Below are 27,695 nucleotides of genomic sequence, written 5' to 3'. Positions count from 1 at the left end.
CCAACTCGTTTGAACTGTAATGACTTGCAGACCAATCAGATCATCATCTCCAAGGTGAGCGTCTGAGTTGGGGGAAGGAGAGTGCTGCTCCCACCAGGAGGGCTGGTGGGGGCCAGGGGCTCTTCCCACTGCCAGCTCTCAAGCCAGAGGAGGGTCCGCTCCATCCTGCAGAATGTATCTGCTGGCTAGCTTCGTGGAAATAAGTCTTTATCCTTCATTTTTTTAAAAATAGGAGTATATACTGATAAGCAAAATGGGAGGAGATGTTTCCAGTAGGTAGGTGAAAAATCAGATTTATAAATAGATTGCACTTACTACTTATTCAAAATCTGGAAATGTAGTTGTTTTCCACTCTTAATTTGTTTTGCTTGTAAATTAGTGTGTCTGTGAGAAACATTTTTTTCCTATGTCGGTCAAAGTGGCATTGTCGTGTTTCTAGAAAGAAATATGTTTACCTTCCCTGTAGCCTAAGAAGATTACACTGATATTTCCAAATGATAGAGAAGTTGAGCCTGAAATCCTTAGGTCTCTCTTGGGTTATATAGATTGAAAACTAGCACCAGTTGCAGGAGCAATACTTGATTTGTATCTATATATTTGCCCTAGATTTAAATGCAAGATATTATAATTTCTGTCTGTTACTTAAAAGGAAATTTAACAAACAAAAAAACCGCCATAAAATACTCACTCTCTCTAGTGGTCTGTAGGGCCTTGGTATAATAATAATCCCTTCCAAAATTGCTCCGTGAAATCTTGTGGCGTACTCATAGTTTATCTCTTATTTGTATCTGAAATACAACGTAGTGTTCAGGCTCTGGACCGCGGAGCGCGTTTCGGAGTTTGAAAGAACAGGTTGCCATACTAGACTGGCTCATAACCTTAGATCTGTAAAGCTGCCTCTGGCAGTGATGAATAACTAACGCTTCGGGGAAGACTAATATCCTCTATTATGCACCTACCCAATTGGGCAATGTCAAAAACAGAAAGATGGGCGTAAGATTATCTCTCTGACCCCTGCAGATCATGCCCTGAAGTGTGGTGATTACCCTTCTCAGAGTCTAAACATGCATAAGTGCAGATGGTAGTAGTTACAGTCATCTAATCCTTTTTTTGAAAAATGCTGCCCCAGCTTTGTCTTGATGTGAATAAACCTGTTGTGGCAAATTAAACTAATTCAGAGCTCAACTTAATACAGAGAAATGGAGCTAAAAGCTTATGAAATAGAGGGAAATACAGACATACATGCCTTGTATTACTGAGCTTGCTAACGCACGTGGTCAGCATTAGGTGTATCCTCTCAGCGCTTAAAACCTTTTTTGCAGGTACCATTTTTGCCTCAGACTTAAAACTTCATTTAAGGCCTGGTACGAAGAGTTTTGGTGCTACGTAAGGAATACTTGTTAAGATGTGAGCATAAAGTGTTGCTGTTCCTTCTTTCAACTGGTAAAGAAGAAAGAAGAAAATCTATTTTGGCTATAGTTTTTTCTGGCCAGGTTTTCCTTAGCTTGTAGCTCCGTGGCTGCAGAGCATCAGGTGGGTGTTGAGGTCCCGGCACTGTTCTCTGGCTGCGGTCATCGTTTTTCATTGAGGTTCACTGTGTCCATCTGTTGTGCCTGGCTCAAATAATGTAACATCTTCCATAGACTCATCGTTACAGTTTTTTCTGTAGTTTCCAGCTTTTTGTGGTTGCAGGACTGTGTAGGATAATCCTCTAATTGGCGTTTCATCCAAGAGTGGCAGGACAGAGAGCATTATCAGATGCTTGATCTCAGCTTTCCAGGGTAATGTGGCTGCTCCAAACTTTGATTCTGCTCAAAGGGCAGGTCTTATATCTATCCTTTAAAACTAAGCCTACAAATTCAACGTTTAAAAGAAAAAAAAAAAAAAAGATTACAGTGGTTCTTCCCTCTTTCGGACTGTCAGAGAACAGACTGGTTTCCAGACACTGGCGCACTGGGATTACAGAGTAAACGGTGAATTTTATTTTATGTGGTATGCCTGAAGACGTGACCCTTTGTTAGTCTCTTTTTGGAACATGTCAATTTAACATTCCACTTGTGGGGTGCAAGTTCAAGGTAACGGTATCTCATATGCCTTACATGGTTTGTAGAATCAAATTAGAGGATGTTTATATAAACATATTAAAATATTTTCAAGTGTGTGTATATATATATATTTATTTTAAAAAAGCAACAGCACAGATACTACAGATGTCAAGAAAGCTGTTTGTCCGAACAAGCTAGAGGTGAGATACTGGCATAGCAGCTGTTCCTCTGGGATATCAGTTATTAAAACACCGTGTGGTTGTAGGGCTGGGGAATCTCCTGGTGCAAAGCTAGCTCTGGATGCTAATTTCAGCCTTGGGCTGCATTCTCTTCCTCTTAATTAGTTTATTTTTTTAAAGATTATTACAAGACTGCCTGATACCAATCTAGTCTGATAAAATTCAAAATTCACAGCACAGAAGGGAGAAGTTATTGCAGTTTGCAGCTTCAGGAAAGAGCCTTCCTGAGATTTTTGGTGGTGGTGGTTTGGTTTTTTGGACAGTCCTTTCTCCCTTGGGAGCTTCTACCAAGGATGCTTGACATTCTCCCCTGCTTCATACCACCATCTCCCATGTCTGCCTCTCATCTTACTGAAAACTTGCTTCTGTTGTCTTTTCTAACAGGCGATAACCCATATTTAGGCCAGTACTTGCTTATAGCTCTTTGAATAATGATCTTCTAATAGCACCTCACTGAAGCTACAGTAATGACTGCTTGTCACTGGGCAGCTACATTCTGATAATATCATTTGTTTAATGAATGACTGTTGAACTTAATTTAGTCTGAGGGTTTTTTGTTTTGTTTTGTTTTTTTTTTTCTCCTTTTTAATAAGGAAGTTTCTCTGATCAGACGCCATGAAATAAAATACTCTGTACGTTAATTATTACATTTCGTATCAAGTTTTTTTGGTGTAAAAAAAAATAAATCTGAGTGATTTATTGCTTTAATATGTGTATATTATCAAAACACAAATCAAACTAAGTATAATGTTATACATGGAGGTACGTACTGTAGTTTTACAGGAGTTATTGTTAAATGGTAGAACAGGATTTTTCAAATCTCACTCATTCATTAGATCAAAAGTGAAAATGATAACGAAGCATTAGGCTTTAGAAGAGTATCACTGTTAGGTTCAGGAGGACTTACCTCTTTCTTTATAACATTTCAGAATTGACTGTTTGGCTTCATTTATATTAGAGGAAAAAGGTGGAAAAACACAAGCTTCTGTCCTTGAAGGACACCTGACCAAGGGGAATAAGGAGCAGTAAATTGTGTCAATATATACACGCACAAAAAAAAAAAAAACCAAGGCAATCCTGTTTAGAGGAACTGCTGACTATATTGTTGTACTACTTTTTCCCTCTCAGCCTGCCCACATCCAGTAATGTTATAGTTTCTGTATTTTCTCGGTACTAAACCTGTCAGTAGTCCGAGTAGTCTGACCAGACTCTGCTACCAGCATCCCTATGGCAGTGAGATTTGTGGGAGAGAGGGTGTGTACGCATACCTACAGCTATTTTGTGGTTCCCACCTGCCTCTGCTCTGTTGATTCAGTACAGTTCTTTTGCGAGCTGTTTTGTTGAAATGATCCAAGTTCAAAATAATCCTGTTCAGAAACAAAATTCGCATCTTTCCTTTCTCTCCCTGTCATGAGTCTCACATTTGAAGAGATTCCCTGATTTATGAGACTACGGCTAAAAAGAATTTACCCTGCCACAAATTATGTCTAGTGTGGAAAAACTTAAAATAGAAGTTTAAAATATTAATGAGATATAGAGGAGCTGCCGATTTACAGCTAGTCTGCACAGACTTGAAAATATCTCTTTTTCTGTGAAGCAACAAAATGAAGTTAATAATTACAGTATAATTAGACAAGAAGAAAGATGTGTCAAGTGAGGTAGGATTTCTGCTTCACTAGCTATAGGAAATGCGAGGTTCGGTGTGCAGAACAGATTCATACCTTTTCTGACAGAATTGTGTGTAGGGCTGTGTTGTTTGCGCTGTACACTGTGATACGGGTACAGGACCAAGCATTCAGTGTGGACACAGCCCTTACGGGCTTTCTGAGGGAGGAAAAAAAGAGCAATTAAAAGGTTGGAAATCATTACAGTACATCCTGCTGGACAGGTTAGAAATCTGTGGCTCTGAAATGTCTGCATCTCACAAAAATTCAGTTTGCAGACATTAAAATAATTCTTCGAATCTGGCATCTTTAGAGATTAGGAAGAAATTCCTCCCTGTGAGGGTGCTGAGGCCCTGGCACAGGGTGCCCAGAGAAGCTGTGGCTGCCCCTGGCTCCCTGGCAGTGTTCAAGGCCAGGTTGGATGGGGCTTTGGGCAACCTGGGCTAGTGGAGGGTGTCCCTGCCCATGGCAGGGCATGGAACTAGATGGGCTGTGAGGTCCCTTACAACCCAAACCATTCTACGGTTCTATAAGATTCTTAGAGTAATAAGTTTTTGTTTGAACCAGCCTGCTAATTTAACTAAAATCTGCATGGCTGTCATTCTTTTAAGGGCTATCATTGCCTCCAGGTGCCATGAATTTTGTGCTAAATTAACTTGGAGTTCAGGGCATCTGGTGTTCAGGCTCACGACAGTTCTCTATTTTTCCTCCCTTGATACTGTGAATAATGAGCTTTTTTGAAAGTATTGGGTATTAGGACTTTCAGCTAATAACACTTCCTGAGACTACTATACTATTGTAATCTCTGGATATGTAGTGTATGTACTCAATACTGTACCATCTTGATAAGGACTTGTAGAGTATCTAATGTGAAACATGGAGTGGAACAACTGTCATTTGTGTTATTCCAGCTATCTTCCTCTTCCTCATGCCCAAGTTAATGAGTTATGATCATGTTACATGGTCCTTTTTGCTTTGTCATGGTTTTGGCAATAGCTTATTTGGTTCTAAGAAAGTGCAAGTACTTCCTGGGTTCTGAGGAACTAAGCAGATTTTGTTTTCAAAATAATAAAGACATCACTGTATATTATTTATGAATTTGTCTTGCAGAGAATCAAAATGCAACTGGTTTGTGTTAATGTAGCAGCTGCCATCTTGGATGGTGCCATTAGTCTTGAACTGGAAACTTCTGGAGTTAAAATATGAGCTTGCATAGGGGATACCTGCTCAGAGTCACCAGTGCCTTCGCCTTATGTGACTTGCACACTTGTAGCTCATGGGTGGCACAGGGCAGTAGTGTCAATGGTGCCTGGTAGGCTGGGATAGGCAAGGGGTGTATATCCAGGCATCTATCAAGAACGAAAAATTCCACATTTGTCCATATTCTGGGCTGATGAGGTTTGAATTTGTCATTACATTACCTTGTGAAGTTTTGTGCTTCTCCAAGTAATAATTTTAATTAGACTTTCACATCTTGGCTAGGGTGTGGAACAGTGTGAATACTGAAGATAGATGATTGTCATGGTGGTTGTTCATTTGTTTTTATTGTGCGTCTGTTTGTATGTGTTTCACCATGATGTGTCCTTCCTCAGTGATACTTGCCAACTGTAATCATTCCTGGTTGTGACTGTAGGATTGACTGTTTTGTATAAACACTCTTGATATGTAAGATTTATACATTCCACCTACTTGCCAGGATTCAGAATCTCAGTTCACTTAGAGCAATTCCTCAGCTATTGTGAATGTCCTGAGAGAATGGTGAAGTAGACTTTACTCCCCTTCCTGACCAACATTGACTTTAGCAACGCCCTAGTTATTTGACAAATAGATCTCTGTCTGATGGGAAAGAATTGTTTGCTGTAGTTGAAAGCCAGATTTCAGAGGTATAGAAAAATATTTCGCTAAGAATTAACAGGAGACGAAGAAAAGGCCTTTGATGACATACTTTCTTACCACAGGTCTTTGTTTTTCCCTTTTAGAACTTAGTGAGCCCACAACCTAGTAGGGCAAGCTTTAAAAAAGGATAGTTATTAGTTTTGGATTTTTGAGAAAGAGAGGTTTCTTACCTTTTGTTATGTATGCCAAAAGATACGCAGTGTAATAGAAGTCACATCAAATATTTTAATGCATTGCATTTTTCTTATGTAACATACGCAATGACCAGAATTTGTCTTTCTGCATCAGAATATGTTTTTCTGCGTTGACTGAGGAGTAGCATGGGTTGCCCAGGGAGGTAGTGGCCTCTCCCTCCTTAGAGATACTCAAAAAATGTCTAGACATGGACCTGGACAACTGGCTCTAGGTGGCCCTGCTTGAGCAGGGGGGTTGGACAAGATGACCTCCAGAGGTCCCTGCCAATCTTAACGATTCTGTGATCAGGTTGTTGGTTTTGACTTATTAAACTGCCTTTATCTCAACCCACGAGGTTTTTCTCTCTTTTTGTCTTCCAATTCTCTCTCCCATCCCACTGAGGTGGGGAAAGAGCAAGCCTTGTGTGGTGAGTATTTAATTGCTGTCTGGGGTCAATCAACCGCAGGTTGAAGGAGGAAGGAGACAGAACTGAGAGAGAGAGACTACAGAACCTAAACTTCATGTTACTGTAGGTACCTAATGACTTGGCAGTATATAAATCCAAAGACTATGTTATTAGTGATGTAAGGCAGGCAAAACTTCATGCAGGACCCTTGCACCATTCTACATAGCTTTTCCAATCTTGCCCGCTTTCGACTTGGCTTGCCATCGGTGTGACCCACCTGGGAAAAGAAAAGCGAATGGAAACAACCAGCTTTCTCACTCTTGGAGAGACAGTGTGACTAACCTACAGCATTCCAGCTCTTAACTTTCAGAAAGGAGGTGGCTTTTGGGGCCATTTCACTTCTCTCTGTATTTTCAATAAAGCAGTTTTTAGAAGTGACTAGTGCTTTCTGGAGCATTAGACATACCGTAATAGTTGATAACCTGAACCTCTTGTGTGTTTTGTATTCCAGCTGCTCTTGAATTTTCAAACCGCTAGATTCCACCCCTTCCTTGCAAAATAAGACCTTTAAAGCCTTTAATAATTGCAGGTGTAAGCTGGAATACTGCCTCCCAAAAGGCTGGATGACAAAACTACCCTTGGCTTCAAAGAGGGTGTGTTTTCACTTCTTCTAAAAAATGCACAGGGCTAACAGCAACTCTTCTGATGCCTTAATTCAGTAGAAATGCTTGAAGAGCTACAGTATGGGTCAGGTTTTTAAACAGATGTCAGCTGTTGAAATCAGATCTTTTGAAAAATCAATGCAGAAATATTAACGATAGTAGGTACAAGGAATCAAGAAGTAACAGGGCCACTTTTAATTGGTTTTAAGGATTGTTCTGTCTTGAAAAAAATGTCCTGTGGCGTCCAAACACCGGAAAATGTCATTGGACACATGAATTTATTTATGAACATTCTTTGTATCCCAGTGTCATGCTAGAGTAAGTACAATTAGAGATAGATCCTGGGATTTTGAAGGCTGAGTGAATGCATTGTGTACAGTCTTGATAGTCACAAAGATCCACGTAGGATAATTTTAGGCAGCACAGAAAGAGAAGGAAGTATTTCCAAAGCTTTGGGCAGCCTTGCATTATTTCTGGGGACAGCTCTGACTTAAGCATTCAGAAATGAGGGAGCGAAGATGGCTTTAGGGTTGACCTCAAGGCCTGGAGGTCTTGGGAAGGATGCGCTCTGGGTCCGTTCAGTTGCTTATCAGGGAAATGGTAACATGGCTATTATAAACCATGAAACGGGGCAGTTAGTGCCTGTAGCTCAAACGGACAGACAACCATGAGAACATGGTGGTTCCTCTGGCTGATGGCCAGGGGAGACTACAAAGACTTGTTCAAAGAAAGAACCCAAGATATTTCAGGCTTTCTCTGGATGTGTACTCGAGAAAATAAATAGTACTAATAGACTTCTTGTACTGGCATGGTATTTCCAAATCAGTTTTTTCTAATTTTATCAATTGTCTTAATATTCTAGCTGGGTATGTTTAATTGTGGAATTCTGTGTATACGTGAAGACTCTTGATCTTTTAAAACATAGTTTAGTTAAACCTCTAGTTATTTCCAGGGTTTGGGGGTTTTAAAAATGTATTTCCATCTTCTTTAATATTGCCAAGAACGCAGCATTGCTTCTGTGATGATGAGAAAGTCCAACTTGTATCACTCTTCTCACAGAGGGTTTCGTTTATTCTGTGTGGATAGAAAATGCTTTTTCTCCAGTGATACCCAGATAGGTGGAAGGTATGTGTTTATTAAAGATATACTTCTGTAGGTGGCTTTGTGAGTTGTCAGGGTAGTTTGACCATCACAGTAAAGTAATTATGTGGTAAACTCTTTTAAGAAAAACTCATAATTGCAAAAGAAATCTTTGCGTGTATACTTAGTTGCCAAAATAAAGGGAATCGAGATCTGCTCTGCATTGTCAGAATGCACTCTTAACTAGTTAAATCCGTGTTTACAACCTTGCCTGTGGTTAACCACCACTAGATAAGATCATGGGCTGTCTTACTGTGAGTGCTAACACGTAACGGATTGATGATACAATTCACATTTAAATTACTTTGTGCTTTATTTTTTTCTATTGTCTTTGGCTTTGAGAAGAGCTTTCAGTGCTGTGAGGAATGTTACCAGTTTATTAAGCAACTGTTTCTCAGAATAATCCATTGTAGCTGGAAAGGTAGTGATTGGCCTTCCGTAACACTACACTACACTGTTTTCCTGCAGTGCTTCCATAGAAGAGGCTTCACTTGTTAAGACTGCTCTGATAATGTGCTAAATCACATGTCTGGACATATGCAAGATACGAAACTTGGCAGTTTATACGCTTTTAACTCCACATAGCTAAAAGCAGCCACAGTGCATCTCTTTAACTCTTGTTCCTGTTTCTTAGTTATCACAAAAAAGCGAAGATAATTTCTTTCAAGTACTACCTTAATCTGGGCCTCGTCCCGGCTATTAGCATCAGTCTTGCTTCAATTTTCACTAAAGTTTATCAGGTAAAAGTGATATTTGAGCTGGAGCAATTGGGGTATGCCACCAGGGTCATCATGTTTTAGTACTAGTTATTTTACCAGAGAAATCACAGTGTGTATATGTATGTATGTGTGTGTGAATATATTAAAAGACTGTATAAAATTTATATAGAAATCTAGTATAAAATCTGTTATAAAAGTCATTAATAGCATTCAGTCAAATTAGCTAGGCAGATGAGTGGGTTGTCCTCCACCAGACTGTAGCATGCTGCAGAATTGTTCTGCAGAACAAATCTGAAAAATAATAATCTTTGCAGCCAAGTTTCTAGGTAAGCTTTTGTGGAATATAGTTGTTATGTATTTCCTTTTGAAACTGGGCATTTAAATAAAGGATTTTGTTATGAGCACCTTGAGCATTTGATTATTCCCCCAAACAATGGCGGCAGAAGGAATCGTGTGGATTGGGGCAAGTATCCTTCATTTTTATCTGTCTACTTGGTTATAGTGCTTTTGATCTCTTCCTCTTACACCTTGCCATGCCAGATACTTTGATTAGGGCTGTGTATAAGATTTACATTTCCTCGGTCAGCCTCAGCACTGCTGCTCCTTTGCCTGAAGGGAACAATACGTGTTCCATGGAGCGCGTCGTGGCTCTGTCCCTACTGTTGGCAGTGTTATTGATTAGTAATTTTAATGCCAGCGCTGGTCGGAGTAGGATGTAGGCATCAGTGAAAGATGAGCTTTCTGCATGAGAGGGAATATTTTGCATGCAGTGATTATGGAACAGCTCCCAGTCCAACTATTTCTACTCTGTTTAGAAATAAAGTACTGTGTGATGAGTGTAATAGTATGATTGTCTTTATTTTTAAAGATGTCCACTGGAATCTGACCCATTGGAAATTAGAGGCTTACACCTGCAGAGAATTGGCATGCTTATGGCTACTGCTTTGCTAGAAGGAGAATGTTTAGCTCTTCTGGTACTTAGATGCAGCCTGGTTTAAGCTCTATTTATTTATTAATTAATATGAGATAAAGCAATCCAATCTCTATTTCAGATTACTTAATAAATGGCTGTTGGTGAGCCTGGATTTTCTAGAATACCATTTCCTTGGTGGCCTCCGTCTCTGTATCTTATTCACGGTTTATTTTGTTTCTCCCCGTGCTGGACTTCGTGCTAAAGCGCACGTGCTGAAGAACGTCTTTGTGACACTACTTGGGATTTGGCGTTCTGCTGTGAGGATTACTGCTGGGAGATGCCTGGCTAATTCCCAGTGCATTCTGTTCCCACAGACAACCTGGAAATGGGTGTGGTTGACATGAGTAGTAGCAACAAAGGTATGAAGCTGAGATTGCCTTCTGGAATGGCAGCTCATCAAAGGGCTAGGAAAATCTATAAAATGAGCAATAAAATTACTTTGAAAGTTTCAGGTTTCCTCATTTTACTACTGCAGGAAAATGCTTGTAATGTATAAACACCTAAAACACATTGGTTTGTATTGTGAATATAGTACATATTCTTTGAAGAAGTAGATAAGGGGAAATCCCTTCAGAACTCCTATAAACAGGTTATTTTCTTCTGGGAGAATCTTAAACTGTGTTTATTCAGGTTTCTTTAACTGAGTTGTTTCCTTTCTGTATAAAGGATGCAGTAGTTAATCAACTTCTAAGTCTGCTCGGAAGAGGGTTAATTGTTAATCACTATCAACAATACTCAAAAGTGTCTGAATTAATTTGGTGAAATGCATTTTCCCTGCAGCAGCAGCAAGTGCTGCGTGTTTTCGACAGTCTGCTGTAATAGACATCGATTATATGGCTTTGGCATGCAGCTAAATCCAGAAAACTCCGATACGTGTTTCAAAAATAGCCCTTAAAATGATATTGAAATCAAGGAAAAGCTGCATGGAACCATAGCATCAGTGTTCTGTACCGTAACATCAGTGTTCTGTATGCCTTGCTAATATATGGGAATTCACGGCAGCTGTCAAGGGCCCACATTCTACCTGTGGGAAGTTGCCTGAAGGTATGCAGAAGAGGTAGGCTAGGGAAATACAAATTTTTAAACAATGATTCTCTTGGAAATATGGAGCTTTATTCTGGTTTACCAGAGGCGTTTATCTTCACTAAAAATTCAAATGTTTTATATGCCAAACTCATTGCATAAAAGAGTTGATAACTGAGACAAAGACTGGAATGCAGATCCTCCTCCTCCCAGGTGAACCTCTGCTCTGCGTGTGTGTGTGTAGTCTTTCTGTCTGCAGGATGGACCTTTGATGTTCCCTGCAAGGTGTATCAGTTTCAACAAGAGAGATCAAGAGCTTCCCGCTATAAATGAACAGATCGGCTGTTGATACAACACTTTCTTGGAGAAACGGTGGTCTGAATTGTCGCAAGAATTAACTCGGATCTCCCACGTGTGAGGCAAGCATGCCAGTTAACTCCTGTTGAATGGAGCTACTGAGTGGGGCAAAGCAGCCCGACCTCTAATTACTTCGCCCCATTAGCCTCCCTCCCCACAAGTGAAGGAATCTGGTCTGAGTGCCATCTGGATCAAACCCCTCGGATGAAGCCCTCAAGAAGGGCTTGTGAATACAAGTGTGAGGCTAAGCTGCAAGATAGGGTGGTAAGCTGCTCAGGCCTGCCAAAATTGGGTGTGCCTGAAAGCAAAATTTCGTGTGATTAGAGAATGGAAAACTTTGAGGTGCCTGGGGAATCCTGGTAGCAGCTGAGAGGGTGAGTGTGAAGATTGCAGTTTTTCATTTGTGTGTCTACTGGGACTTTTTTAAAATTTTTTTTAAGCACAAATTCCTTTTGTGTATTTAAACCTAGGTGCTTGAAAAGTTGCTGTTTGAGCTGTGCAAGAAAAATATCACATCAGTCCTTCTCGTCAAAATCAACTCAAGTCTCTGAAATCCAATTGCAGAAATAATTTCTGATGGTGGATTTATGTATATGCACGCCGTACAGTTCATGGCTAATATCAGTTCTAACACAGGAATGGTTCGACTAGAGTTGGGTTTAGATTTTTTTTTTCCAGTCTCGATGTTGGTGAAGACAGACTTAAATTTGAAGGATTAGTAGGTTGTGCTTGGATGCCTTTTCACATCCTGGGTATTGACAAATCACCCAAATGTCTCTGTCTGCTGCATGGATTGACCTGTCAGTGCAGTGACCAGTGGCTTAGCTGGAATTTTTATATTCTGTTCTAATAGGAGAGCCTGAGGCTGTGAATATGTATCGTGCAATGCAATACCCAATAGGATACCAGACACAGGGGAAGTTCATTGTGCCTGTAGCTGTACCAGTATGTTAAATACCAGGGTTATTAATCTTTCATCACCTCAGAAACTTGTAGTCCATATATTAATGGTTTTTTGTATGAGATTTAATTGCTTAGACTTGTAACAACTCAAAACTTAAGATCCCGTTTCCCACTGTGACTTGAGTCTTGAGAAATCGATTCTGTTTAAAAGCAGCAAATTGTTGCTTTGATTATGTTATATTTTCAATAGCATATGGAGGTTCATCTATGTTTGCTCAGAAGGTTTATTTTTAAGGACAGGTATTAGGTGGCAGACAGCAGATACACGTTGTAGACAGGCAACCCCAAAAGCCTGCTGGTCCCCATATCTGTGTGTCTCATGTGATAAAGATGTTGATAATGTAAAGAATATCAGGGTCTCCCTATTGAAATGGACAGTCTCTTGAGTTGTTTCTCTGTAGTGTTAGGTGGTAGATGCTGTCCATGGAGTTTTCTTCCTTTCTTTGGTAATACAATGACCATTGTTCTCTAAGAAGAAATGACCGTTTTCTGTAGAATCGGTGTCATTCATAACGCATTTTGGCATCACGCCATGCAGTAATACTAGTGAGCTGATGGAGACGTGCAGTGGTGTAGGTCCCAGAGGCAGCGTAGCCCAACAGCAGAGCTATTCACCTTCCTCTGCTAGGGCAGCTCACTGGGCGCTAACCTGGGAAGCTCTGGGCCGTGACGCAATGTAGCAGCGTGCTTTCAGTCCGTGTAACTTTCCCTTGAACTCATTCAAAAGATTTTCTGGAACGTAAAATACATGACAATCAATTCTCTGCAGGGATATCTCTGCTACAGCTCTACTAGGTCTGGAATCGCACTGTGAACTAAATCTGGCTTATCTTTGTACTGCTCTGATTAAGCCAAGCATCTAATTTTATGCATAAATCTGTTGAAGTCGATGGGGAAAGCCTGTGGCAGAGAGCTTTGCTGGTCTGGGATCCTAGTGAGGTTGACTAAAGAACATACTGGAAATTTACACTTTAGGTGAAATTATGTTTTTGTTAATCAGCATTTGCTCGTATGACATACATCAGCACCAGCCCCGAAGGTGAGAAGATGTTTTACGGATGAATGGATCCCAAGCCTCAGAGTAGGGCAATGATTTTCCAAAAGTAAATAGCAGCCAGGAGTGATGCTGGGAAGGGAATTCCAGAGTTCTGGCTTCCTGCACTTGACTTGAATCATGTCAGCACCATATTCACTATCTTAAAGAAATTACCACAATAAAACACCCTAATGTTTATCTTAACATAATAAAGAAAGGTATTTCTTACAATAAAATATGATTAGACCTGTGGAAGAAATAATAGTCTCTAAATTAGCTTCAGATGAAGGCAAAGTGTACCTTTTATTACATGGTTTTGGCTTTCACATTGCATAAGCTGAAAGTAACAATGCTTATTTTTAAGACTTAAAAAAAAAAAAAAAGGTTAGACTTTTTTTTTAAAAGGTTTTGACATTCAATCTGTCATCATTGTCTTCTCAGGAATGCCTGCAATGTTTTTTTTAAAAAAAAGGCAAAAGAAGAAGGTTTTGTTGAATGACATTGATCTTCTTTGGAGTTCTTGTTTGTTTTTCTGCTCATTAAGCTCCTGACATGGAAACAGACTTGCAAAGGCTGAGAACTATGACATTAGATGTAGCTTTTAGGTATGTCATCAGGTCTAGTAACATAATAGATACTGAACTGGGTTTTTTTTTTTTTTAACAGCAAGAACCAATATTTGAAAGTAATGCTTTTCTTCTGTGCTTCTCTTCCCTTCCAAGTCCAACACCCAGTATACCTTCAGAACATTTATAAAATAGACTACTTGCAAGGTTTCATCTTAATTTTTGAAAATTAGTTTAAGTTCTTCTAGCCTAAACCAACAACATTTTTGTGGCTCAGTGCATATTGTGAAAAAGAAAAGAGGTGATACAAGAAACCATATGGAAGACGTAAATCATATACTTTGTGTATTTTCTCATTTAAAAAAAGTATAAAGGAATAACTGTATAGTTCAAATAAATTCAAATGGTGTTTATAGTAGAAAGCTAAGAAATTCATCACTGGCTAATATGAAAAAGGGGAATCTTCATTTATTTTTATCTCCTGCAGTGTCAGAAACAACGCAAGGCCTGACATCACCAGTACAACAGAGCAGTCGATGTAGGTGAGAACACCAGCACAGACCAGCGGCTTCTCTCTGGTGGTTCTGGAAAGTTCCTGTGCAGTATTTGGCAGAGGTTGCTGCCTCTCAGCCACATGGCCTGTTATTAGGCTATAGCTATTCGTTTATGTGGTGCCGATGGTGGCAAAAATGTTTTGCATACGTACAAACTGCTTAGTGGGAGGGATTTGAGGGTTTTTTCTTTATTTGATGTTATGCTGAGCTTGCTTAGAAATATTTAGAATACCTGGCTCTTACACGACTATCCTTTTTTTTTTTTCTTTTTCTTTTTTTAATACAGTTTTCCGGTACATATTTATACCCATCCTGGAAGAAACCTAAGTGCCTTTTTTGCATAGCCCTTCATATCTTGCTTTCTGTAGCTGAGTGCTTGATAATCAGTGTTCTGCCTGCAGCTGGGATACTATTTGTGAATCCTCTCAGTATTCTACGCCTTAATTTGTATTATGGCCATGGAAATGAATTGGGGCAATTAAAGTATTTTAAATATGTGCCTGCTTGTTTTTTTTGTGGGGGGAAAAAAAAACCCCAAACAACCAAAGCAACAACCTTTTTGCTTTGAAAAGCTAGCAAATCTTTCCCACAAATTAGATTCTGTTAGATTTTCATGTTGTTGTAATACAGTGTCTAGAACCAGACAACAGGTTTGTAGTGAAACTCATTTTAGTGCAAACTAGGGATGAGGAGGTTTCACTGGAGCTTGCCAAGGGTGAATGGGCCTCAACGAGTGTCTGGATGGAGACTGTGAAATTAGAAGAGACATTTGTGCTGAAGCCCTCTTTTTAAATTGACTTGCACTGAGAACGTGTTTGAAGTAGAATTGTGGCCTTTCCCAGCAAGAGCTAAGGGTAACTGCACATACCGCCCTTTACTGGAAACCAAAATCAGATCAAATTCACGTCTCTGGTACGCAGTTCTTGTTAGCTTCACATGAAGTATGTCAAGGGGCTTGCTAAAGCCACAGTGAAGCAGGTAACATTGGTCTGAATTCTTGTTTAAATCCATACACAGCCTTTTGGCATTTTTGCCCTGCACTTTCTCTCACTGTGTTCAGATTGCTGCTGATCTGAAATGCTGAAGACGTTTATAGTGTTGATAGTATGTAATGGAGAGAGTTAGAAGCACCTCTGAATATAACGATGCAACTGATGTTATGAGGTACTACAGGTGGGTTTTGCAATTGTTGGTAAAGAAACAGCATGCTTCGAATGCTGTAGTGGTGTCCAAGATGATCCAGCTGGAAGCACCAAATTAGTGATGCTTACATAGAGAGTGAAACTCTGGAGAAAAATTTGGTGATCTAGGAAATACATACGAGTGACTGAGAGGACGAGGGAAGAGAAGTGATGCTAGCCAGCTCTGGCAGGCTGTGCAGCCGGTTGTCCAAGTCCAAGGGTGTAATCAGAAAGCAGGGCAGGGGAGAATCCTTGTGCTAAGATTCTGTCTGCAGAGTTGGGTAGCTGATGCACCCTATAGTTTCTTAAAATATGTGTGCATGGGACATAAGTAGATTCTTCTCCCTTCTGGGAAATTACACGTAACTTGTACTTTTCCTGATTGATCAGTGCTGTGGAGGACTCCGCATCCATAATCACTCTCCTGTGTTGCAAATAATCTTTTTCAATTTATGAAGTGCTTATTTAATGAATTATTAATGCAAGCAAAGCAAAATAAGGAATTCATTCACTATTTCCTATCGACAGGCAGATGTTTAGTCATTTCCAGGAAAGCCGGGCTCCATCACGCCTGACGGTGACTTGGGGAGACAAACGCCATCACTCCAAACGTCCCCCCCTTCCTCCCTCTTCCTCCAGCTTTACACGCTGAGCATGACGTCATATGGTATGGAATGGGGTCACTGGGGTCAGCTGTCCTGGCTGTGTCCCCCCAGCTCCTTGTGCACCCCCAGCCCACTCGCTGGTGGGGCGTGAGGAGCAGAACAGCCCTTGGCTCTGGGCAGGCTCTGCTCAGCAATATCTAAAACATCAGTGTGTTATCAACACTGCTTTGGTTGTAAATCCAAACCAGCACCATATGAGCTATCATGAAAAAAATTAACTCTCCTAGCCAAAACCACTACAATCCTACTTGCATCTGGTGATGTTTTCTTCTAGGTTTCTGTTGATCTCAAGATACTTTACATAGTTCATGCTTTCAGCACTTTAAAAACCAAGCAAACATTTATTCCTTTTGCTAGGTAACGGAGTGCAGTGCTCCTTTAGGAAGAAGGCTTTTTTTTGTTGTTGTTGTTGTTCAGTTGTCTACTTCAAAATGTGGTTCCATATTACAAAAACAAAGCAATCTTTCCCCGGAGATTAGTTGTCCTGCAAACTTTTCAGATTCTTTAATCTGTAGTTCTACTCAAAGTGTCAGGAATTAATGTAAACCATGTGCTTGTTTATTGTCTTTGTATTCATTTTACTAGTCATAGAGAAATTGAGAAGTTGTTTATTTTAATATGTAGGGGTTTTTCTCCAAGCCTAAACAACTGTTTGCCTTCAGTGATCTTGTTCTACTTTGCATAAAACAAGTGTGCTGTCTCTTTCATTGTACAAAAGGAAACAATTGTTCTCGAACTCTCATTATTTTCTCCTTGTTTCTAAAAAAAAAAAAAAAAAAAAAAAGCACTTGTTTAAAATAATAACCATTTAAAAGGTGTGCTTCAAATGAAATAGGATTTGTGTTACTGGAAAAAGGGTGTCCTTATGCTTGATGTGTTTTAAGTGCAAAGCGTATGGCCTACAGGTGTTGAATATACAGTAATTCTGCTTGGCTTTAGTCCAGTAAATTAGCCACCCTGCTTTCTTTAGCTTGCTGGGAAAATTGCAAATGCATTGGTTTGTGTCTCCTTGGCAGTTAGGAGTTTAGCAGGACATCGATTCTTAGCGGACTTCCAGACAGAGTCCCATTGTTTATCATTAAACTCTGCCAAGAACTTATCAGATGCTGTGTAATGAGCCCCCTTCTTTTAGAGATGCTTCAGTGCTGTAAAGAAACTGCTAACAATTATTGACTTTCATTTTGTTCTAGTCATTTTAAATGAGACAAGCTTATTCTATTTTAATGGGGTTTTTTTTAATGGTTTCATCTGGTATATTGGAGGACACTTGTTAAATGGGATTTTTCAGTCGTGGGCATTTTAAGCATTTGTGTGTGGCAGGTATTGATTGGTCAGTACTAGTATTGCGTTTCTCGGGGGTGGTGTGGTTCAGGGATATGTTGCCTCTGGAAATACTAGCGTGCTTTCTCTACATCAATGTGCCATCTCCATAGGTATGAACTTGGTAAGGAAACTGATTTAATAATAAAAAAAAAAATAATCCAAGAAAAATCCCCAAACACAACCAAAATGACACGTGAAGATGTACGTTCTGTGCCCTCTTGTGATAACCGATGAAGTGAATTAGAGGCTCGTTGCTGCCAAAAGAGCCTGCGTGATTTTCCGGCTCTCCGATTCCTTGTTTCCCCGTTCACTCCCACCTCCCGGTGCAGTCCATCCACCCTCCTGCTCCCCCGTGCTTGTTTGCTGCCAGGCTGTCTGCAGAACGGAGAGGCGATACGGATGCTTCTGCAATTGCTCATACAACTGAGTATATTATTAGAGTAATCGCAGCTATGCAATGGTAGGGCTTTTTTCCATAAAAATACCTTAAAGTGCTCCTCAGGCTATGGTATTAGTGTTTGGTCGCAATACTCTTTCAAATTTCTGCCTGACTGTCCAGGGTATTCTGATTTTTAGAAATTAGATATTTCATCAACTTTGAAATATTATTCTCACTGACACTATTGCAAGTGATTTCTAAGACTGCAGGTGAATTAGATGTCTCTTCCATCCAATTGACCTCACTGGTGTGATAGAACATACTGGATATATTCAGTATGTATTTTAAGTGTAACATTTCTGTTTTCTCAATTATAAAATGCAGCAGAAGGGGCTATCAAGTTCCAATTTCTTAACAGTTTTTAAAAGCCCATCTTAAAAGTTATTAATTAACAGTATCCTTTATGAAGCATCATGTTAGAAGTCCTGGAAGATGCTGTATTTTGCTGTAAAACTTTACAAGTGTTTTTTTATTAAAAGGTGATAGGAAGGGATTACAGAAGATACAGTGCAACCAAGCAAACTTTCTATCCATTTAGAAAAATATTTGAACTACTCTTTCCTTTCAGGGAAACCATGATTAATGACCACTGAGCAAAGAAAATTAATCTATAATGATAAAAAGCTTCATTGGTCACATCGCCTGTCTTCAGTCCCTCTTAATAAAACAGTACCGCCATGGGATGCAGCAAGGGAAGATTCACGCGCTGAGAACCAGGCTCCGGTGGATAATTTGAGTTGAAATATACTCACTGCATGTTTCACTGGTAACTGTCTATTTGATTGGCACACACTTTACTGAATCCTACCATACCTTCATCAGTACGGTTCTGTCCCACTTGGAGTAGCTGTTTGGATGGCACGGTGGTTACAGCTACATCCCCAGAACAGATCTGTACCGACTGAAAACCCTCTTCGTATCCACCAGTGTATTTGTTCTGTCCTAACAGCTCCATACCTACAAGTTCAGCTGCTGTGGTAAGAGGGCCAGAAGTGAAAAAACTAATTTTTGCATTTGGATAATCAAATGGAAGAGATTCTGGTATGGTTCAGCCACATGTAAACGCATTGGTTTTCAGTACAGACTGTCTTGTCTTTTGTTCTGACTTGTTCTTTCCAGCTGTGCTTTCATAGTCACTCACTGCTCTGGTTTCCTCACCATTTGTTTCCTTCTTAGTCTTACAAGTTGTTGATGAATTATATCATCTCCCTTATATCAAGGGACATTCATCTTCATTTAGTTTAAAATTGTGCTCAAGAATATTTCTATTGTTTCTTCCACTTTCTTTGGACTCCAAATTTATGGAAAAGTGCTGACATCCTCAAAAAGGAATCTCAACTGTATTTCTGTGCCCAGATGCTAATCTGGTCCATGGGAAACAGTTTGGGTTTTGTTGTTTGCTTGCTTCTTTCCCACTTCACATTTTTTGCAATATAATAGGCTCGTTGCATTCTTGGGTATTTGAAGTTCTTTAAGCTAATCGTGAAGTGCCAGTGCCGAGAGCCCTGTGGAGCCCAGTGCCCTGACGGGGAAGCACTCGTCCCCTCGCTCTCAGGTGGGTACGGACTATACTGCTGGAAGCTGGGGTTGGGGATAGGAGCACGGAGAGGGCAAAGTACAGCAACTTGGCTATGCTAATTGGGAGACATAATCTTCAGCCTCAAGAAGGCGATTTAAGGTGGGCCTGCTTTGTCCATCCCCAGAGAGCCAAGTCAAATTTCATTAGTTGCTTTGAACAGTCATTATGCTTTTCTATGAGTAGTTGATTTCTTTTTTTGAATGGCCTTCATAGACAAGTCTCATTTTTAAAAAAAAAATAGTCACACTAGATATCCTGTCTCTATAAAAATAGTGAGAAGACTGTTCCCTGGGTTCAGTAGCTGACTAAACAAAATAGGAACAGAGCGGATCGTTTTGATGTTGGCAGCTGTTAATACAGCAGAACAAAGTAGGCAAACACCATTGGAGATTATAATCTAGTCTTGAAGTTAGTAATTTAGACCAGGAAATATATTTTGCTTCTTTACTGCAGATTTATTACAAATTTATGGCCCATCCAGCAGCTGGGAATTATTCAGTAAGTCTTGCTGCAGTTCCGTGGCAGCCTAAGCCCAGTGTAACTATTGACTTCTGTGATACAATCTTCTCCATTTTATGCCTTGTGTTCCCATCTTTTTGTCTTTAAGGTCTGCAACCCGCTGGACCTGGGCCAAGCCATTCCAGCATGCTTAATGTGGCAGAAAGCTTCTCTGCCAAAAAGTTCGCTCGGTGTGCTGAATGTGGGGTAAGGTAGATACAGAGCCGATGCCAAGGAGGTCAGCTACTTAACCTGTGATTGATTATTTATTTATTCATTTATTTACTACACTAGGGCTTCTCTACATAATCCCTCCCCGTGAAAACGATGGCTAGGGAGGGGAGCTGATAGCCCAGCACTCGCATGGGTTTAGCTGTGCACCCAGCAAAACTTTGGACCACTTTTGTTTGGGTGTATTTTATTGTGCATGAAGACTAGATTGCACAGTCACATGTACAGCTTCTGAGTGTACAGCCGTTCCTATGACTTCTGACTAATGCCACAAGAAATAAATTAAAGCAGCATGGTACTAGGTTAAACATTAAAATACTTGCTGTGCGTGGTTCAGCAACCTGATGGTGGTTGGTAGGCAGGTTGTGAATGTCAGCCTCCCTTATTAATTGCTTAGTCCTTGCGATACACCGGTCCTTGCTCTTCCCGAGTTACCTTCTTCTAGCTCGCCGCTGCTTCTCTCAGAGTTTTGTGTCTTCGTGTTGGTTGATTTTCCAAATCTTTGAGTTACTGAATAGTTATTAAACTGGCAGTCTCATTTCTCCACCGTGCCCTTTCATTGTTTCTGCTTTTTCGTCTTGGCTAAATAGCCTGTGTACGTTCTTGCATATGGACTAATGACAATAACCATGCTCAACAACATCGTCTACACTATAATCAGGTCAAAATCACAAGCCTGTGCCTCACAAAACTGTTTGTTTGGGCCTAGTCACACAGCCTTCCATAAATCTGCAGGCATAACCCCGCAGGCTGTTGTACAGTGCAATTTGCATTCATCCGTGTCTAGTATTTGTATCACCTAGGTGTCTAAATACGGGCATACCTTCTGAGTATTTATTGATCTATTACCAAAGCACGTGAGGAATGCAAACCAGCTACCCAGGAACCAGCTCGGAGCGGCAATGAAAGAACAGTTTATTTTAAGACAGCCTGCTTGGGGGGTGAAGTTCATAGGTAGCTTTCTGACAGCATGAAACAGTAACCACGTTGTCTGTTCCTGCTCGTTCCTGTGCGGTGTTTGCACAGGCATTTGTACAGCTGCAAAGTGAAGCGAGCCAGGAAAAGGAACGTGGCTGAAAAGCAATCTTTTCTGGGTTTATTTTAAGCCGGAGCAATTCCTCAGTTCCGTTCATGGTGTGGTCGCACAGACCTTCTGGGGGGCGGAAGGAGCATTTGGGGACTGGCAGGTGGCTCCTGGTTAAACCAGTTGAAGAAGGAATGCCGCTGAATGTCCGACCTGCAGTCTCGGGCGGTGGCATCACCTTGCTGCTGGCCACTTCATCTTCCAAAGCGTGGCTGCCTGTCCCTGCTTTCCTCCACGGCCTCCAGCTGCCATGACAAAGATTTATTTTTTCTTTTTTCCTGCTCTGTACAAATGGTGTTAAGAACATGGTGTAAGAATAGAGAATAAAATTTTGGATTTTTTTTTCTTTCTATTTTCTTCTGGGCTTATATTCTGTTTTGTTAGATTATCCAAAACTAGAACCATTTGGTATTTATTAAGACACAAGGATTTTATAAAAAGTCAAACAGAAAAGTGTGAATACATTTGCAGGCTAGTTATTTAGAAGTAGAGGATATCTAAGATATTTTTATACTGGAGACAGGGGAAGAAAACCAACCCTTGTCAGCAACATAATGGGAGAAAATGTCGCAGTTGTACAAGATACACAGCACAGAGGGTGAGTTTCTCAGCAGCTGTGACAGTTACCATGATAGCTAAAGCCTTGAAACTTCTGTTCAGCATTTTTACAAGCAAAACACCACGCTTAAAGTAGAAAACTCTGCCAACAGTCATACTTTTGTAAGTGAAGGGATTATGAAACATAAGCATTTGGATGCTGATTTTTATATTGTCTGTCAAGCCTGAATAAGCAGAGACTGATGAGTTACAGCAGTTTTTTATACTTTATATCCAAGATTAAGTTTAGGGTGACTTTTAGAATGGAAGGTATGTAGGATACGTTTCTGAAAAGAAATTTTTAAGAAACCCTCACAACATTTGGTATTCAGCAGCGGCTGCTAAGCAGAAATTCCGAGCCGCTGAAACTGGTGAGTTGTTGGAGGAACGTATTTTGGGGGAGCATTGCTGTGCTGACTGTGCGAGGACCACGCGTGCTACAGCCGGTTTGGCTCCACCAGCGCCGCAGTGGTGTTCCCTCCTTGGCTTTTGTGCCCTGGAAGCAGGGAGGGGAGCAATTAGCCAAATATTACCAGGATTATGAAAAATTCAAATGGTACTACCCCTCGTTACCGACGTACCTGGTCCGTTTCTCAGCTTTTAGTGGGGTTGCGTGTCGTATTTGCTGTCTCTGCGGAACTTATCTTGATAACATGAAAATGATTATGTGAAAATTAATGCCATTTTTCTGTTTGCACATGTTAATGCTCTGCAAATAGTAAACTGTTTAGAATCCTTGGGAGCTTCTGCAGCCTTTGTAGGTGGCATGGAGCTATTTCAGACATTTTTGCGGTCCCTTATCACCTAAGTAAATGTGTTGGTTGATGTTGGTAGCATGCCTCCATAGTGACAAGTGTTGAAAGGAAGATGAAGAAGCAGAGTAAATAGTTCCCAAGGCTTGCGATCTTTTTCTTATCCAGTTTGTGAATTATGGAGAACTCCAACTGTCACACTTTTATATTTGTGATTCAGAAGTGTCCAAACACCTCCAAGAAGGTTACCGTGTCTTCACTCAAGTAGCAGTTGCTCTCAAATCAAGGGGGAAAAAAAAAAATCTAATAAAGCTTTCCTTTGGGCTCATTTACAGTTATATCACAGTTAGTGGTGGACTCTGTAGTGTATTAGTGTAATTTATAACAATTCTCGATGTTGAAGTAGCAGTTGACATTTCAAGGACTAGTTCCATATGTTTTTGAGTAAATACAACTTTGTATCTACGCCTTTAGCTCTTTCCTTCCTTGGTACAGAGTGCTACAGTGATCTTTGCTTGCTGTTTGTTACATCTTAGATTTATTATATTTTCTTTTTCTGCTGAGATGTCAGTGGTTACATTTGAACCTGAGGGATGCATTTTACAGTAGTTGACACAGAGAATTATAAAATCAGATTCCTTTGTAGCTTACACAAAGATAGACAAAGGAAATAGGTAACACAAAAAGGCTCTTTTATTTGCAGGGAAGTCCAAGAGACCTTTCTGTTTAGCAAGTGGACCGAGCTCTCAGAGTATTAGTTGGAAGATGTTTCTCAGGCTGCCATGATTTATACTCTGTGGAGCATCATCTCGTGTCTTCTTTCTCTTCCATCCCCAGCTGCTGCTCCTTCCTCTCACCCATTCATTACAGAGTAGTTAAAGCAGTTGAACCTGAAAATAGTAATGCTTGACTATGAGGGAGAGTGAGAGGAATATGGGGAAGAGATGAATGACACCAAAGAACACAAGCAGCTTGATGTCACAGTCAAGTAAGAAAGGGAAGAAAGCGTTTGGACACTAGGAGAGTGCAGCCACAAAATGCTTTATGGGTCATTCCCACCTTCTCCTTCACCAGGATCGCCAGCTGTGGAGGCCGTATGTCGGTACAGACTGCAGCCCTCCAACTTGGAGCAAAATAACGAATGAGTCTGCCAGTTTGTTGAAGGAGCACTTACTGAGGAATATTCCTTTGTCCTCTTCACCTGTATTACCACTTAAGAGCTACTCTCAGGAGAATCATTCCAAGTGTTTTCTGTTCACGGCAGCTTTCTGAGCCCTGGAGGTATTCATGATAGAAAGCAGGAGAACTTTCACGTGGATGGGATTCTTAAGCTATATTTATAATTAAGTTAGGATTATTTTTTTCACTCCACCCCTGTGTTCCCCACCCTACACTTTCAAGCCTTTGAAGAGAGGCCAGCCGTCTGGCATGTCTGTCATAGTTCTGTTTCTGGAGTGCTTCCAGTGTCAGGCATTTCTGGCAGCTTATAGAATTTTATTGAATAGGGACCATGAGATGATCACACCAGTGAATTGCTGCATCCCTGCTCTTCTTCGTGTCACCAGAGTAAAGCAGAGAGACAAACTCATGTAGTTTCCACACTGGAAGATGGAACCAAAAATTGCTAGGGTGAACCGTTTTCCTGAGATGTGTATGTGTGAATACGGATGTGTTGTTTGAACGTGCATGAAAGAGTACAGTAAGCATTTCAGCTTTCTCTCGATGCTGTACGAAGGCCATCAGCTGCCCTCGGTGTGTTACACCTGAGGCAAGCTACCAGAGATCCCACTTATTTTTTAAAGTGTTTCTTCAGAGCAGGCATGAGAATGGGGAAAGAGATCAATCCTGGCTTTGGCTCAGTTCTATACCAGTGCTAATCTCTGACTAGCTGTAAATCCCAGCCCTAACTGGATTGAAGTGCACATTAGTTCATAAATACGGGTCCCTGTGATCATCAACTGGATGCTTTTGTTCTATTCTGTAGGAAGTGCCCTTGGTACTTAATTTTTTTGTAGTTAAACTGGGAACAAAATAATTCTTTTTCCTTTTATGCAATGTGTGTCAGCACTGGGTGATTAAATCCTGGCTATTTCTGTTCTTTAAGGAACAGAAGTAATTACACTAAATTGTATATTAGATTTTGAAATAGTCTAATGTTTGTTTAAGGTTTGACCGGGGGTTTCGACAAACTTGCTTCCTTCGAGATCATTAAGTGTAAAATTGAATTCAGATCTATAAGAATACAGCATTTATGGCTGTCAACGAATACCTCCCAGTCTGTCATGGATTAGTCTAAGATTAAATGTGTTTAAGATATGCAGTTATTCTTTTATGGTGGAAAAAGAAAAGGTTAGTGACTTGCCTTAGGTGATAGATGTTTGTAGTGGAGTGGGAAATTGGGCTTACGTCTTCCCAGTCCTGGGCTAGTAATAAGATGGTCATTTTTCCTTGCCTGATACGCTACTAAAAGCTCAGTTAATTGATTTTTTTTGAGGGTACTTAAATTTAATTATGAATAACTTTTAAAACTAATGCTAATTCTTCGTGATCTTTTGTCTTTGGAATCAGTTCCGGAGAGGATTGTACAACAGTCAATTAATTTTCTTGTCTTTAGTTATTGATTATTCACGTTGCTTTGAGTAAGCTGTTCTTGGTTCAGCTTAACTGGTCCTTTACATGCCTTATCTCTTGTCTTTGGCTGAATCTCTTAGGTACAGAGTAATTTTTTTTTCTCCAAATGGGTAGTGTGTGGCTTCATTCTTAAGGGCTTAAGCTATAAAAACCTCATGCATAAGCTGGGTGAGTTAACTTTTGACCCCATTTTGGCTAACAGTAGCAACCATCAGCAGATGGAGAACTTTATCTTTCCATGGCACTTTATAGTGTTTACACAGTGTCAGATAAGAGCTGGAGGAATTCTGCCCCCTATTATAGCATCACTTCACTGCATTCAATGCAAAATTGTTTTGTAGGAATAAAAAAATACTTAGATTGCTGCATAAAGCAAAGTATGCATTACATTTTTTTTCTCCCATATTCACACTTCACCCTGTGTAGAAAACTAGAATCTTTTTATATTCTGTTACTTAAAAATGCTTCCACCATGCTTTTATGGTAGTTATTTAGCATTGTGATGCAATTGGCTGGCTGTGTTTTGAGTTCTTTGGAATAGGCTAATCAGTATTTAAACCGGATTTTTCTTCTAAGAACTGTTCTAGATCTGATAGATGACCAGAAGACCCCAAATAGGCTTCATCCTGGAGGTTTTCTCTCCACCATTGATAGGGAGGACTGAAGGATGGATGTGGAGTTGGTGCTTTGCTTGCTATGGGGTAATCGTTGTTTTCTTATGTTTGAATTTTGTGAATTGCTATTTTTCTTCTGCATAAGACATGGCAGAAGCATGTGTCAGTGGGCAGTGTGAGTGTATTGCCACTTCTTGTACCTGTGATGAGAACAGCAGCAGCCAGATGTCCTTCACGGGAGAAGTCGGAGACCTGCCTCGTGGAGGAAACTCGCTTAGTTCTGTCCCCAGGCCTGGGTTGAGATGTGCATGCATGCGCCTGGTTGGGTCTGTTGCAAGCGTTCTCCTAACGACCTCCTTGAAATCATCCAACTGTATTTCAAACCTGCAATCCTCTCTTCAAGGCCGTAATAAATAGTTCAAATTAGAGGTCAGGCACAGACACACACATTTCTCGTGGTGGAATTACAGGCTGAAGCGAGTGGGGTGATGCACTGCTAGACTTGAAGCTATGAAACATCAAAGAGGTAATTCACACTGGCGTGGCAAGTGCAGGAGGTGACATATAGATAATAATTGCAAATTAGCATAGTGCTCTTAGGCATTTGAGTGGAAGCCTCTTCCCGCACCCTTTTGTACATCAGCAGATCCGACCAGATCGGCAGCCTTCCCTGCAGCTGGGAGGGTTTGAGGGTCATTCATCGTTTAAACATTTCCTGAAAGATTTGTTGTTGTCGTATTTAATCTTTAATCTTGTTTTGCATTAAGAGAGTCATCATAGTGTATCTTCTTGGTATGTTGGTGGAAGGATGTTTTTTGGGGAAAAAAAATCATAGCACCGGAGAAATTTGGCTGCAGTTATTACCAAAGCTTAATGCAACTTCTTGTTCTTTCTGACTTGCAGGAATTCAACGACAGAGGAAAGAGGTCTCTCCTGTTCTGCATTATTGTGCTGCAGACTAGAGAAGCACTTGAACTCTGCTTGGATAACTGCATGCGCCTGCAGGCTGGTAACGTTACTAACTGCATGTTGGTGCTGCTCTGCCACCTTGAAAACTCTTGGGCAATCAAACCCTCTGAACTTTAACAAAAAAGGCTAGGCTTAAGCACGCTTAAGGTAAATATTTATTGACTGAAGGAGTATGTGTAGGCAATGTCATAAGTAGATTGCATAACAACTATCCAAATGAGTACCCTGCTTGTTTCTTTAATTAGATGACCAGTCCTTAAGCAACCAAGGATTTTGGAAGCATGGAGGGAGGGAGGGAGGGAGTGCCGGAGGAAAGTAGTATCTCTTCTTGCAGTGTGCCCTATCTTGGTCTGTATTCAATAAACTTAGCTTTCAGTCCTTCCCTCTTCTGCTAACCTAGGTGGTCTTTTCTGGAGTGGCTTTTTTCACCTCTCTCAGCACTTTTCCACTCAATGGTTCATCTTAGCTACTGATTTATTTTGTTAAACAAACACATGTACCTTTCATAGACTCTAATCAGTTGTTATGGTCAAATGGTCTATTTAATTTTTATTAAGATCACATAGCTAAGTTACAGGTTTATACCTGTAGTACAGGCAAATACCAACTAGTGTTGTATATTCAGTTACCTTTTGATACTTACATTGCACATATACCTGCATGTATCAATATAACTATTTTAAAAAATGAAATTCTCTTCCGTCAGAGACAGAGG

At 40.3% G+C, this 27,695-nt stretch overlaps 1 protein-coding gene across 7 annotated transcripts in view; it reads left to right on the top strand.

Annotated features, from left to right (window-relative positions):
* Window positions 1–27,695, top strand: part of LYPD6B (LY6/PLAUR domain containing 6B) — a 55,260-nt gene that overhangs the window by 4,591 nt on the left and 22,974 nt on the right. For 3 of the 7 annotated variants that reach the window (XM_054830703.1, XM_054830701.1, XM_054830709.1), the window contains exon 2: window positions 26,915–27,127. The exons of 2 other annotated variants lie outside the window; for them this stretch is intronic. Coding sequence is in view for 1 of the 5 variants with exons in the window: in XM_054830709.1 (XP_054686684.1) it covers window positions 26,915–27,097 (183 nt within the window). In the remaining 4 variants the exon portion in view is untranslated. The remainder of the gene's footprint in view (window positions 1–26,914; window positions 27,128–27,695) is intronic. 2 more of the 7 variants (XM_054830707.1, XM_054830705.1) reach the window with 2 other exon arrangements.

The sequence above is a fragment of the Grus americana genome, chromosome 6 (assembly GCF_028858705.1).
Source record: "Grus americana isolate bGruAme1 chromosome 6, bGruAme1.mat, whole genome shotgun sequence".
In the NCBI taxonomy this organism is placed as follows: Eukaryota; Metazoa; Chordata; class Aves; order Gruiformes; family Gruidae; genus Grus; species Grus americana.
The sequence above is the reverse complement of the archived record's forward strand: the minus strand, read 5'-3'. Positions and strand labels throughout refer to the sequence as shown.